General features: G+C 45.5%; 1 protein-coding gene and 1 pseudogene across 1 annotated transcript; both read right to left on the bottom strand.

Moving 5' to 3' along the window:
- Positions 1–890: 890 nt before the first annotated feature.
- Positions 891–1,850, bottom strand: LOC137157421 (olfactory receptor 14I1-like). Its single transcript, XM_067554671.1, has one exon. It carries the CDS (start codon positions 1,848–1,850, stop codon positions 891–893), a length of 960 nt encoding a protein of 319 aa, XP_067410772.1.
- A 5,073-nt stretch (positions 1,851–6,923) lies between these two features.
- Positions 6,924–7,692, bottom strand: LOC137157419 (histo-blood group ABO system transferase 2 pseudogene; annotated as a pseudogene).
- Between the last annotated feature and the right edge of the window lie 6,289 nt (positions 7,693–13,981).

Genomic DNA, 13,981 nt, shown 5'->3' with positions numbered 1-13,981 from the left:
ACGGCTCCCAGGCAAACTCCCTCCTTCTCCTTCTGTTAGCCGCCCCTCTGTTCGCAAATGAGCAAAGTGATCAGATACTATGGTGGTAGGTAGCAGTGCACAATAGATAGATAGATCGATAGATAGATAGATAGATTCCAATCGTAATTGCATTAAGATAAACCTATAGTAATTACTTTTTTTCTTGAGTATTTTTTTCCTGGATTTTTACTAGTGTTAAAACCCAATTCTTCATAAACAGGTTGCACAGTATGCTCTCACGGAGGCAATAATGTCATCAGATGAGTATATTTATAAAGTAAAAACAACGAGAGTTCTGTAGCACTTTAAAGACTAACAAATTTAATTTCAGCAGGCATAAGCTTTCGTGGGCTGCAACCCACTTCTTCAGACGCAAGTGATAGAAATCAAACAACAAATATACACAACATATATAGGAGACAAAATATACATATCCATGGGCAGTGACAACAGTTGGGTAGGTGGATGAAAGCAGGGTACTTGAGGCCCAATGACAACTATTGAGTAGGAGGTGAGAACGGGTGATCAGAGGAAATTACTTCTTGTAATGAGATAACCATTCCAAGTCTCGATTCAGACCCAGTTTGATTGTGTCAAGTTTGCAGATGATTTTGAGCTCAGCAGTTTCTCTTTGAAGTCAGTTTTGAAGGTTTTTTGTGAGAGAAGAACAAAGTTCAGGTCAGAGACAGAATGTCCTGGGAGATTGAAGTGTTCTCCGACTGGTCTATGGATGTTATTATTTTTTATGTCTGGTTTGTGTCCATTTATCCTTTTGCATAGTGACAGTCCAGTTTGGCTAACGTACATGGCAGAGGGGCACTGCTGGCACATGAAACATAAAACATATAAATAAACACTGAATGAAATTGCTACCGAAGGAGATGTATGGACATTTTATTCTTGCTGAATAACCTCCAGCACATCCATTTACTCAATGCACCGTTGAGCTCCTTGTTCCTCATGCTGTAGATGATGGGATTCATTATCGGTGGCAACACGGAATAGAGAACAGCCACTAAGAGATTTAGATATGATTCTGAGCTGGAGATGGGCTTCAGGTAGGCAAAGGTAGCCGTGCAAAGGAACAAGGAGACCACAGTGAGGTGAGGGAGGCAGGTGGAGAAGGCTTTATGCCGGCCCTGCTCAGAGGGGATTCTCAGCACTGCTCTGAAAATCTGAACATACGACATAGTTATGAAAACAAAGCAGCTTAAGACTAAGCACACACTAAAGACAATAACTCCAACTTCACTGAGGTAAGAGTCAGAGCAGGCCAGCTTGAGGAGCTGGGGGATTTCACAGAAGAACTGATCCACCGTGTTGCCCCCACAGAAGGAGATTGTGAAAGTGTTCCCGGTGTGCAGTGCGGAGTAGAGGATGCCACTGGCCCAGGCACTGACGGCCATTTGGACACAAGCTCCCCTGTTCATCACCATCTTGTAGTCCAGTGGTTGGCAGATGGCGACATATCGGTCGTACGCCATGATGGTCAATAAGGCAAAACTTGCTGAAGCAAAGAATGAGAAAAAAAAGACTTGGCTGACACATCCGGAGTAAGAAATGTACCTGGTGTTCACGAGGGAATTGACCATGGATTTTGGGATGGTGACCGAGATGGAGCCAAGGTCTAGGATCGACAGATTCATCAAGAAGAAGTACATAGGGGTGTGAAGACGATGATCGAGGGCTATGGCTGTGACGATGAGAAGGTTCCCCACCAAGGATGCCAGGTAAAGCACTAGAAACACCACAAAGTGAAAAATCTGCAGCTCCCAAACATTGGAGAATCCCAGGAGGAGGAACTCGGTCACGGTGGTTTGGCTGGACATTTTTCTCCTCAGTCCATTGTGTGATGGCTGTGGAGGGAATGAGACGGGCAGTGGTTAGGATTAGAGCTACAAAGGGAATGGCCCGGATTCCCCTTTCCCTGAGATCTGATTGTATGAATGGCAAAGGTGCAGAGCATTCGAAGTTTACAATGACTAGGTGTTGTCAGTGCTCCTCACGTTGACAATCAATCAGTCGTGTTATCACACTGGTGTACATTGGATCGGCTCCTTTAAAATCAATGGAGCTTTGTTACTTGACCTCATCTGAGGCTGCGTCTCAAGGAGTGGCTTGTTCAAATGCAGAGTGAAGGATGGAACAAAGTAAAATCCAAATCCAACAATCCTCGCAAAGAAGGGCCTTCTGTGGTGACCGTCACCACCCTCACACCTTGGCCATGAAGCTGATAGACTAAAATGCCAGCACCGCCTGATTCCCACGCTGCAGGGCAATATGATGTGGACTCCTCCAGCATGGTACGTGGCAGCTTTTCTCCCCCCTGCTCTGTGCCTAGACGTCCTGCTGCCTGCTTCCCAACTGATTTACGGCACCAAATCCCATCTGCACTTCTGCCTGCATGTAACGATGGGCCAGTCTCATCCCTCCATTACTGCTATGCTGCATTGTTTACTCTGTGCTGTGTGGTGCAGTGGTTGCCAGGACACTTGGGCTCTGTTCTTGTTCCTGCCAGTGACCTGCTACGTGAACTTGGGCCAGTCATTTCCCGTCTTGGTCACTGTTCCCCTCCCTCCCTTTCTCTGCCTTATCAACTAGGCCTTCAAGATCTTTTGGTGAGGGGCCCTGCTCCATAATTTAAAATGTATTGTGGCCCCTAGTGGGATTTTCAGAACCATCTATGCACTGAACAACCCTTGAAATCAATGAAGATTAGGCTACTAGGTGCTTCTGATAATCTCACTAGGTGCTTAAATACCTTTGGAAACATCACCCCATGTCTCGTTATGTGTACATTTTGCACACCCGTTTACACTCAGCCAGCAACAGTCTGGAGCTCAGCCAAGAGGTAATTCTCTTCCCTATGAGCTCCTATTTGTCCTTGAAACGGGTCAGGATAGACAGGTGTTTGCTACTTGGTTCAGCTCGAACCCAGCATTTAAAGGGGCTAGTCCATATAAAATATTCTGTGTGCTCTATCAATTTTACTAGTTATTCAGTTGTTAGCTCCTGGCAACTATCCCTTTGAAAGAGATATCACACAGATGCAACAGAATAAATGGGTTTGAAATCAAGAAATCGTAATGTTCCACAATTTTATTTAAAGTTTAAGGCTGGGTGGAAATTTTCGCTGCATTGTTCTTAATGGGGATTGGGTTTTCAGCTAAACAACAAATGTCAGAATCTGTCTGCTTTTCTCCAACATTTTGAGATTGTTTTGTAAAGAAACTTAAAAACTGAAAACCAAAACGGTTTTGGTTTTGTGATTTAAAAAAAAAAAAAAAATTCTGCAGAAAGTTTTCAGTTGCCAAAACTTAAAAGAAAAAGGAAAGGATTTTGGGTTCTCAGTGAGAAGTCAAAATTTTCCTGAAGGGTGGAGAAATTCCAATCAGCAGTATGTATCTGATTAAACTGAGAGTAAAAGTCTTAATGAGTTCATATAGCAATTCATATTTATCATCTGAATTTCCCCCTGTATTTCGATCCCCCAACATATTTAATTGAAATAACAAACTTACTGTACTGGTCTTTGTGGATTTTTCCCCAACAGGTGACGCATCCAGTCATCCAGCACCAGGATTCTTTGATCAATATCTATCTCTGTACCAGAACCTAGAAGCTGAAGGCACAGCTATCTGAGAATCCTTTCCCCTCATTCTAGGACTGTCCTGGTAGAAGCAGACTCAGATCTGCCACTCTCCGCAGATGAGCTGTGTGTAGCTGGCTGTGAGCTGCACTGACATTAAAGGAGCGATGCTGCGGGGAGGCAATTTATCCACGTCTGTTTGCTAAGGGCTAGTGGGACGCACTCCCTGGAGCCCTGCATGGCTCAGAAGCTGGGGTCCAGAGGCAAAAGTTCATCAATGGCTTGATTTTAAATCCATTACGATCCTCTAGTCTGACCCCCCGGCCTGCCACAGGCCCTGGGATTTCCCCCAGAGTTCCCTGGCTCCAGGCCAGCTTCTGTGTTATCTGTGGGCCAGGATTACCAAGGGATTTTGGCACCTAAAGATGGAGACGGGCACCTAGTGGGATTTATCAAAGCTCACAGCAAAGTCCTGTTGCCATCCAAGGGGAGTTAGGCACTTACCCTGCTTAGGCGCTACTGTAAATTCCACTAGGCACCTAGCAACTTCTTCAGATGCCTGCGCCCCTTTGTAATGCTGATCCAGTGTCTATTTTCATCTCGCTGCTCCAGGGCAGGGGCCACTCTGCTGCCTACAACTCTTCTCCACAGACCCCTTTAGAGGGATCCCTGGCCCTTTCCCAATTGTTAAGGGCCCCTGGCCCTTAAAGGGGCAGGCCACCCTGTTACAATATCTTTGTACAGTGACTTGCACCAGGGCTGTGGTTTTTAGGGGCTACCACAATATACTTGTTTTGTAAGAATGATGACAGACATCAATGGGTTTATGTCACCTTGGGCCTTGGGGCACATTGGTTTGGTGTCAGCTTTAAAGATTGCAGCATAATGTGAGTTAATTACTGTTGTTTATTTGTATTGAAGACTCACCAAGTGTCTATCCCTCTGTGCTAGGCTCTGTACCCAAACATGACAAAAAGATGGTGCCTTTCATCAAAGAGCTTATAATGTACGTGTAAGGGGAGAGAAAACAGATGGATATGAGAGACCGGCGGTATAACAACAGTGGGGTGACCATGATAAGCAGTGGTCTCAACATGCCAGCTGCTCACCCACTATCGAGTGTTTTGCAGATGTATGCACAAGAGGGCAGAGTTAAGGGTACCTGTTCATGTTACAGTCACTAAGGAGGGGATATTCAGAGAGGCTTACAGGAGTTAAGTGCTTACCTCCAATTAAATTGGGAACTGGGCACTCCTTGGAAATTCTTTGAAAAATCACAGGTGATCTTTTAGTCAACGGTTGTTCTCATGTCATTAAAGACTTTATCATAATGCAGACCCAAAGGAGCATAGTCAAGGGGGGTTGTGCATATTACTGCATGTCACTGGGAAAGCAAAAATTACTATAGTTTTGCATACACAGCGCTGGGCAAAAATAAGGCCGTGTGATCATGCCGCATTATAATCCTCGAGAATAAAACGTACTCTTGTCATTACAGATAAGGATGGGCGTTTTCAACTGAGCCTGAGGGAGTTAGGAGCCCAAAAAAGACTGAGATTTCTGCACCCGATTCCCTTGTCTCCCAGCCTGGATTACAGGCTGTATCCACAGGAGGTGTTCCCACTGTATGGGATTACTTGGGAAACAAGATGTAACCATTACTGCTATTGCCAGCTGGTGCTGAGCGCACCACAATGGAGAGTGCAGCTTTGCCTTGGGCATTTGGGGTGGCTGGTAGTGCAAGCTTCGTCTTCAAGTCACTTCAAGAGACAGATTTAAAAAAAACCCAACTATGTATTTCTTGTTATATGCTAGGGTCAGATGTCAATAAAACGCTCTAACTCCCATTAATTTCAATGAAATGTAGGCTCCTAAGTCACTTGGACATTGCCATGTTGAGAGGAGCAATGACTAAGCACTTTAAAAATCCGGCGTATCCAGAGTCCCCAGCTGAGGTAGGTTCCCATTGCGCTGGGTGCTGCAGACATATAACAAGAGAGAGGCTCTTCCCTGAAGAGCATGCCGTCACAGTTCAGGGGAACTGCACCTGTGTTTTCCCCCTCTGCAGTCCAGCAAGGCCACCCGCTCTATGCTTCCAGCTCCGCAGCCTTCACATCTCTAGGGCGGAGACCTGTGTCTCTCTCCCTCCTCAGCGGGGAGCTCCTTGCCTACACAAGAAGCTGAGCTTTTGCCTAACCAGAGAGGAGACATTTGCATTCCCCTCCCCCTGGAGATCCCTTGGGAAACCCCCGTCTTGTCTAGCCCTGGACACGTCTGCCTCCTGCAGGCGTTACACGCGATCCCACAGTAATACATACGCTTTGCATTTGTAATACAATGGACCCAAAGCTACTGAAACTTCATTCCATTAGGTTTTTCAAGGATGTTGCAGGTAATGGCCATATCTATCACACATTCTTAGTAGACAAGACAGACAAAGGGGAGGGGAAACTGAGGCACAGAGTGGGGAATTGTTCTGTCCGAGGCCATGCAGGAGGTCATTGTCAGAGCAGGGAACAAAGCCCTCCCACTCCAAGGAGCTATTTACTGGATCTTGATGCTTCTCCATAGTCATTTGGAGGATTTTGTCTACCTATTTATCCACCCCCATACATTACAGGTCGGAGTATGCTCTGATATTGAAGACTCACTGCTCAGCACATATCGTCAAAAGGTTGGGTTTCTGCATAACCGGAGGTGGGAAATTTACATTCACAACCCATTCGATATTCCGCAGACAAACTACTTCCCACTGTTTGTTCCAAAAGTCCATTCTCATCTGGCACATTGCTCAGTATAGTCCCTTGAAGTCCATAACACATCCCAGGGCTCACATCCCATCTCCTCCTTAAAGAGTTTACATACAATCCCAGACCACTATAATATGTAAACTTAATGCAACAAGGTATTTCAAGGAGATTGTAGGAAACAGCCATATCGTTCGTGCCATCTCGGCTTCAGGAGAATTCTCTGGTTTTCTTTAGAATTTTGTGGAAAAGCCAGCAATGGAAGGGCACACATAATGGCATCAAATTAAAAGAAAAAAGTTGCAGAATAATGTCTAATATGATGAAAAAACAAACAAACGATTCACTCGCTGGTGGCTTGTAACGTTTAGGAGGTGGAAAAGAGAGCTGGAAAGCTATGAAAACACCATCCCGCTACCGGCTCCCAGAAGTCACATGACCGTTGCATTTAATACAATAGATTCCAAAGATACTTAAAATTTAGTGCAATGAGACTTTTTTCAAGGGTACTGCAGGAAATTGCCTTATGCATCACAGCATCCGCCCATCTTTCTTTCTTCCTTCCTTCAGGACCTGATTTCTTTCAGATCCTTGTGCACTGAGGACAGTCTCTTAACCTTGACAGTGGGAGGTATGATCAGCTCCTCATCCCAGTAGTATTCCGGGGACAGTAGGCGTGTGGGCTTGTGGTACATGAGGTATTTATTCAGGTGGCTTTCCTCGTGCCACTTGGCTTCGATGCCTTTGGCTCTGTCCTGCATGACCCCTTTGAAGCAAGCTGTGGTCAACTTGTAGACCTCAGACATGCTTCCACCATAGAAGCTGGCCACGTAGTAGAAATCCTCATCCCCGCTGGGGATGGCGGCCATCCGTGACTCCGGCCGCCTCTCCCAGGGCTTGGTACTGCCAGGAGCTGATGGTCCCCATCAGCGTGTCGATGATCTCCACTCCAATGTGCTCGAATAGCTGGACATCGATGTCCATGGAATAAAGATAGTCTACTTTGTAGCACCAGCAGCTGCGGATGTAGCTGCCGCTGATGTCCATGTGGTTCATGGAGATGTCCTGCCACCGTGAGTAGTTCTCGACTGGGATGATGAAGAGACGCTTCTCAGGGGCCAGCTTCATGGATGGGACCTTCTCCGAGTGGTCAGTGAAGAGATAGAAGTTGACCCTGTGCCCGGAGAGGAAGAATTTGTTGGCGGAGCCAGTGAACCCTTCTATGAACCGGATGTATTTGAAAGGCAAATGAGCGCAACAGTGAACAAAGTGAGTTATCAGAGTGGTTTTAGCTGTGAATGTCTTTGTAAACAGGTTATAAAGACTGTCTTGCATTCACACCAACCACGGTGTCCTGGGGATCTAATTTCCACAATCTGCGGCTCGTTCTTGCTGATGCTACCATGACAAGATCCCTAGAAGAACCTCCATCCTGCCTTTCTTTCTTCTGAAGCACAAGTGACTTCAGTTTCAAACCTCAGGTCTCTGGACCAAAATGGTCAAAACTTTTCAGCTCCTGGATCCTTTCAGAGTCAGGAATAAGACACACAGGGTTGGTTCCCAATGGGTCTTCAGCATCAGGTGAGTCTCTGGAACAGCTCGACTGGGTTTTGTGTCTTCCTTATCCTGGGTGATCGCTCTAACCCAGTGGTTCCCCAACTTTTTACAAAGGTAACCCATGACTGTGTTTTGTCTTTTTTTGTGACCCACCTCCTCTGCTGCCGCCCCCTCCTAGCCCGATGAAGGGGACATTGATCACATGCAGCACCCCCTTTGCTCAGCACCACAGCCCTAATCCTGGCCCCGAGGGGAGACCCAAGGATGTGGGGGATGGTTTCCAGACTCAACCTGGCTGGGCCCAGCTACCTGCTCCAGCTGTTGCAACATAGCACACGAAGTCGTAGAACCACTCAGGTTTGGCCTGGATGGAGTTAGGTGCCTAAGTACATTTTAAAAATCTGGCACTTAAAGCCGTGTTGTAATCCCCGGCTTTATATATTATTGTTGCTTTAAGTATCTGCCTCTAGTTCCTTCCATAGTAGGAAATGGAGATCAGAATCCCCCCTTCAACAATCTTATTTTAGGGCTTAGATCAGACTGGGGTTCATCAGGCCCAATATCCTCTCTTCATCATTGGCCAGCATTAGATGCTTCAGGAGAATCATAGAATCATAGAATCGTAGGGTTGGAAGAGACCTCAGGAGGTATCTAGTCCAACCCCCTGCTCAGAGCAGGACTAACCTCAGCTAAATCATCCCAACCAGGGCTTTGTCAAGCCTCACCTCAAAAACCTCTAAAGATGGAGATTCCACCACCTCTCTAGGTAACCCATTCCAGTGCTTCACCACCCTCCTAGTGAAAAACTTTTTCCTAATATCCAACCTAGACCTCCCCACTACAACTTGAGACCGTTGCCCGTTGTTCTGTCATCTACTACCACTGAGAACAGCCTAGCTCCATCCTCCCTGGAACTCCCTTTCAGGTAGTTAAAGGCCGCTATCAAATCCCCCCTCATTCTTCTCTTCTGCAGACTAAACAAGCCCAGTTCCCTCAGCCTCTCCAGCCCCCTAGACATTTTTGTTGCCCTCTGCTGGACTCTCTCCAACTTGTCCACATCCTTTTTGTAGTGGGGGGCCCAAAACTGGTCACAATACTCCAAATGCGGCTTCACCAATGCCGAATAGAGGGGAATAATCACTTCCTGTGATCTACTGGCAATGTTCCTACTAATGCAGCCCAATATGCTATTAGCCTTCTTGACAACCAGGGCACACTGCTGACTCATATCCAGCTTCTTATCCACTGTTACCCCCAGGTCCTTTTCTGCAGAACTGCTGCCTAGCTCGTCGGTCCCCAGTCTGTAGCTGTGCATGGGATTCTTCTGTCCTAAGTGCAGGACTCTGCACTTGTCCTTGTTGAAGCTCATCAGATTTCTTTTGGCCCAATCCTCCAGTTTGTTTAGGTCCTTCTGTATCCTATCCCTACCTTTCAGGGTATCTACCACTCCCCCTAGCTTAGTGTCATCTGCAAACTTGCTGAGGGTGCAATCTACCCCATCCTCCAGATCATTAATGAAGATGTTGAACAAAACCAGCCCCAGGACCGACCCCTGGGGCACTCCGCTTGTGACCTGCTGCCAGCTAGACATGGAGCCATTGATCACTACTCGTTGAGCCCTATGCTGTAGCCTGTTCTCTATCCATTGTATAGTCCATTCATCCAACCCATACTTCTTTAACTTGCTGATAAGAATACTGTGAGAGACCGTAACAAAAGCTTTTGAAAAGTGAAGGTATATTAGGTCCACCGCTTTCCCCACATCCACAGAGCCAGTCACCTCTTCATAGAAAGCAATCAGGTTGGTCAGGCATGACTTTCCCTTGGTGAATCCGTGTTGACTGTTCCTGATCCCCTTCCTCTCTTCCAAGTGCCTTAAAATGGATTCCTTGAGAACCTGCTCCATGATTTTTCCAGGGATTGAAGTGAGGCTGACCGGTCTGAAGTTCCCTGGATCCTCTTTCCTCCCTTTCTTGAAGATGGGCACTAGATTTGCTTTTTTCCAGTCCTCAGGGACCTCCCCCTGTTGCCACGAGCTTTCAAAGATAATAGCCAATGGCTCTGAAATCACCTCAGCCAACTCCCTCAGCACCCTCGGGTGCATTGCACCTGGCCCCATGGACTTGTGTATGTCCAATCTTTCTAAATAGTCTTGGACCTGTTCCTTCAGCACATCCGGATGTTCATTGGGATGCAAGTGACCATCTTGTGGACAATTATGGAGCAATAAGTGAGAATTGTATCTACCTACCCACCAACCCTTCTACATATTCTCCTGTATATTTGAGCAGACGACATAACAGGCACAAATAATTAGAAATTTCATGACATTTCACACAAACATGTTCACATTTTCCTTCCAGGATCTTTTGTCACTCAGAAACAATGTACAATGTTCACAACGGCTTGGTTTTACAAAGGAGCAGAGGGGAAGGAGTCGTATTAAAACACGGCGGCTTGACTGCATAGCGGCCTTTGGAGAGCCATATGAGGTGACAATTTTTTATGCATTGGGAAAAGTGGAAGTGGTAAATGATTTATATAGGAAGCCAATCAAATTCTAAAATGTAAAATGATAAAAAAGTTGCATTTCCTCCTCTAAAATAAAGTCCTGTGAGTGAAAATGGACCTTTTGTGGTTAAAAATAGTGTTTTCTAATGAAAAAACAACCAACCCAAAAGTCACGTTTAAACAAACTGGCAGTTTTCACAAAACCAAATTGAAACAATTCTGAGACTTCTCTCCATCTATTTTAATATGTTGGCAGGGCTAACGCTCTAGGTTCTTACAGTGGTATCATCTCGAATTGCTGAGCTGTAATCGCATCTACAAACAAATTTTTAAACTTTTTAAAACTATTTATCCACTTGAAAACAAACTGTTGGAAGGGCAGACCTACTGAGGTTTGTCGACACATGGCTGAGGATCTGACATTCTGTTGAAAGAAGATATGCATTACTGGAATGTAACCATCTGTATTTAGTACTTTAACCTTCCATAATGGCCAATAAGAATGAGTTAGAAATGGGCAAGTATACTTTATAATGGGCATTAGAAAAATGAGTCTGGTAGAGTTGTATTCTACGTAGACCGATTCTGGGAGTAATTCCCTTTTAAGTTAATGGCTAAAGAGACATTATTCCTCTCTATGACCCAACCAGCGAACCACCATAAACATGCATGCTATGGAGACAGTGGAAGATCTCAGAGAAGAACCATCTTCCACTTTATCAAGCCCTTATCCAGACTCGGTCCTTCCATGTATTTATTGCCTGTGTAGCTCACAGAGCTAGCTTTAGCATTTATTTTATTGAGTAGTAACACAAGGGACCTACAGGTAACCTGTGAGACTCTGACTTCAGTAGTTAGTAGAAGACTTGAGGCCTATGACCTTTGACACACATAAATGGCCCAACATCACCCTTGAATTTTGGGGAATTGGAAATCGAGTGTTTAAGGGGGAAGCTTGTACATAACGACTCCAGGCAACTATAGAAATATGAGCTAACACCAGCTTTTGGATATTTTAGGATATTTTGGTTATGAGGAGGAAGGTGACGGTGATGAAGAAGACAATGAGTAACATTTCCAGCTGTTCTGCAAGGGATGCTGTGAATATATGGATGTTCGGATGTTCATTCTGTATTATCTCTACCTACTTTGCTGGGTTAGAGTGTTTGTGACTTTGCCGAATGCATTAATAAACTATTAAAAATACAGAAAGATACCTGGAGTGTGAGTATGGCAGCTGTGCACATCGAGATTCCCAATTGAACAATAATTTTAATAATACTGGGCCTGATCTTGGGACCAGAATCTGTCGAACCTCAGAGTGATAACTGGGAATGCCCAAGGAATCGATATAATGAATACACAATTCATAGATCAGGCTATCCCGCCATGGACCTTCTTTGCTTTGTTTGCCATGGCCACAATCTTAACTATTTATTTTGTTCTCTGTTAATGACTGCAGAGCACCCATCCTTACCATGGAAGCACCGAGAAGTCTCGCCCAGGTCAACTTGTATAGGAATGAGAAAGAAAACAGAGAGAAAGAAAGCAGCGGGGACCGGCTGCACACGCCGAGGTTCAGGAGAGGGTAGGGGTGATGGTGGCGGCTGGGGAAGGGGACACGCTGGGAACGGGAGGGGCAGAGGGTGTGAAAGCTGCTGGAACTGGGGTGAGCCCTCTGTGGTGGCTGCCAGGGTAGGGTGTTGGGGGGAAGATGCAGGGGTTTGTGTGGACATGTCAGCGCCCCTGCCTCAGGGCTGCGGTGATAAAGGCCCTGATTAGTCCAGAGCCCAGATCCTTTAGGCCGTAATATCTGTGAGGATCTGGGCTATAGGAGACTTGGTTCAGTGGAATATTTTACTCTCTCTCTCTGTCATCCACCCCCCTCGAATTGTCCTCATTCCCTCCAACAGGGAGTAACACACACACGCACGCACTCACGCACACACACACACACACACACACAAACACACACACTCTGAGCCATCATTTTTCTTAGTAGAAATGAAGCGTTTCAGTACCGTCAGAATGAAATGTTTTGTTCTGACGTGAAATGTTTCATTCTGATCCTTGGCCTTTTGGCACCAAATGGCCGGAAGATGTCACGTTGCACATTTGTCTGTGAGGGAGACCCGAGTTCAAAACTCTTTTCCAACTCAGGCCGAGAGAGATTTCAATGGAGGCCTTTGATGTCCCAGATCAGCTCCCTAAGTGTAACAGCGGCTAACACCTCAGAGGGGTGTTGAATTGTTTCTACCCGAGACCATGTCTACGCTACAAAACTGAATGACACTAACTGCCTAACTGCCACTGAAATGACATTGCTTGGGCATGTCTACACTTTGCCCCTTGGGTCGGAGGTGCGCGTTCGCCCCAGAAGTGCTTGTACCGATTGTACTGTCAGTGTGGGGAATTGGGGGATGGCTCCTCAAAGCCAGTAATAGTCAACGTCAGCAACACCGTGTCTACACTGACACTGCATCGACCTAACAACATCGATCTTGGCTCTACGCCGCTCGTGAAGGTGGAGTTATTGAATTTGCTTAGTGGGCCAGTTACATTAGGAAGAACCAAATTTAAGTGTAGTCACTTCGCTAGTTATGTTGCTGTTAGCTGCCTTGTGCTGACTTCACTCTGTCATGTAGACCAGGCCAGCGTATTAAGGGTTATATCAAATCATTTTTAAAAAGCATTTTTTTTCCCCGACATCTAGAAAGAGATTCCAGAGGAAACGTGGATGACGATGTCAGCCTTCACATATTAGGAAACACTGCTGGCTTACACTCTCTTCTTCACATTATAAACAACCCTTCAAGCTAGAAGGGTTTTAGCTAACCTGAGCTTGGAGCAACTTTTGAACTAGCTGTAAATGTCCTTTTCACTGTTAAGCCCTTCACATTCTCAGTCCATAAAATCTGTTGTCCTGGCTTGGATGGTGGCCAGAAGAAAGGATAGAATCTCTGTAATGGAAAATTATGGATTAATTAACAAAGATGGAAGTTTTCTTCATAACTCCTGGTTGTTAAAATTTGCTTCTGCCCTGAAATATAAGGATTTTTTCCCTATAAATTTCTGTGCTAGCTGTTATAATGGTGGACAATATTCTTCCTATTAAAACAATTCTTTGTCTTTTTTTTTCAGTCCTGCTGAATTATTTTCCACACCAGTAAGTTTCACAGGTAAACAGTATCACACGAAATCGATGCACAGAATGACTGCTGTGATACAAATTACATGAATTGAAGAAGGAAAACCCCACCTCAGTTTTATGCTATAATTTATTAATTATATAGTAATATTATTTTATTACTTTTTTTGTAATAAACAATAGTGAACAATCAGCAACTTCACCCCCCCAAATACTCTTTCCCAGTTCAAACAGCCTCTCCAGCATCCCCCAACACCCCCTCTAAATCCTCCTCCGCTAGATCCTCCCCGCTACCCTTTCCCCCCCCCCCCCCCGGCAGTGTCCTGTGTTTGGGACTGTGAAGGAGGGCCACCCAAGATAACGTTGAATTATAAAGGCACGTTTTCTGTTCCCCTTCCTGGGGTGACT

Source organism: Emydura macquarii, unplaced genomic scaffold (genome assembly GCF_026122565.2).
Source record: "Emydura macquarii macquarii isolate MOO-44397 ecotype Brisbane River unplaced genomic scaffold, CSIRO-AGI_Emac_v2 contig_1490, whole genome shotgun sequence".
Lineage (NCBI taxonomy): Eukaryota > Metazoa > Chordata > Testudines > Chelidae > Emydura > Emydura macquarii.
Note: the sequence above shows the minus strand (reverse complement) of the source record. Positions and strands in the feature narration are given on the sequence as shown.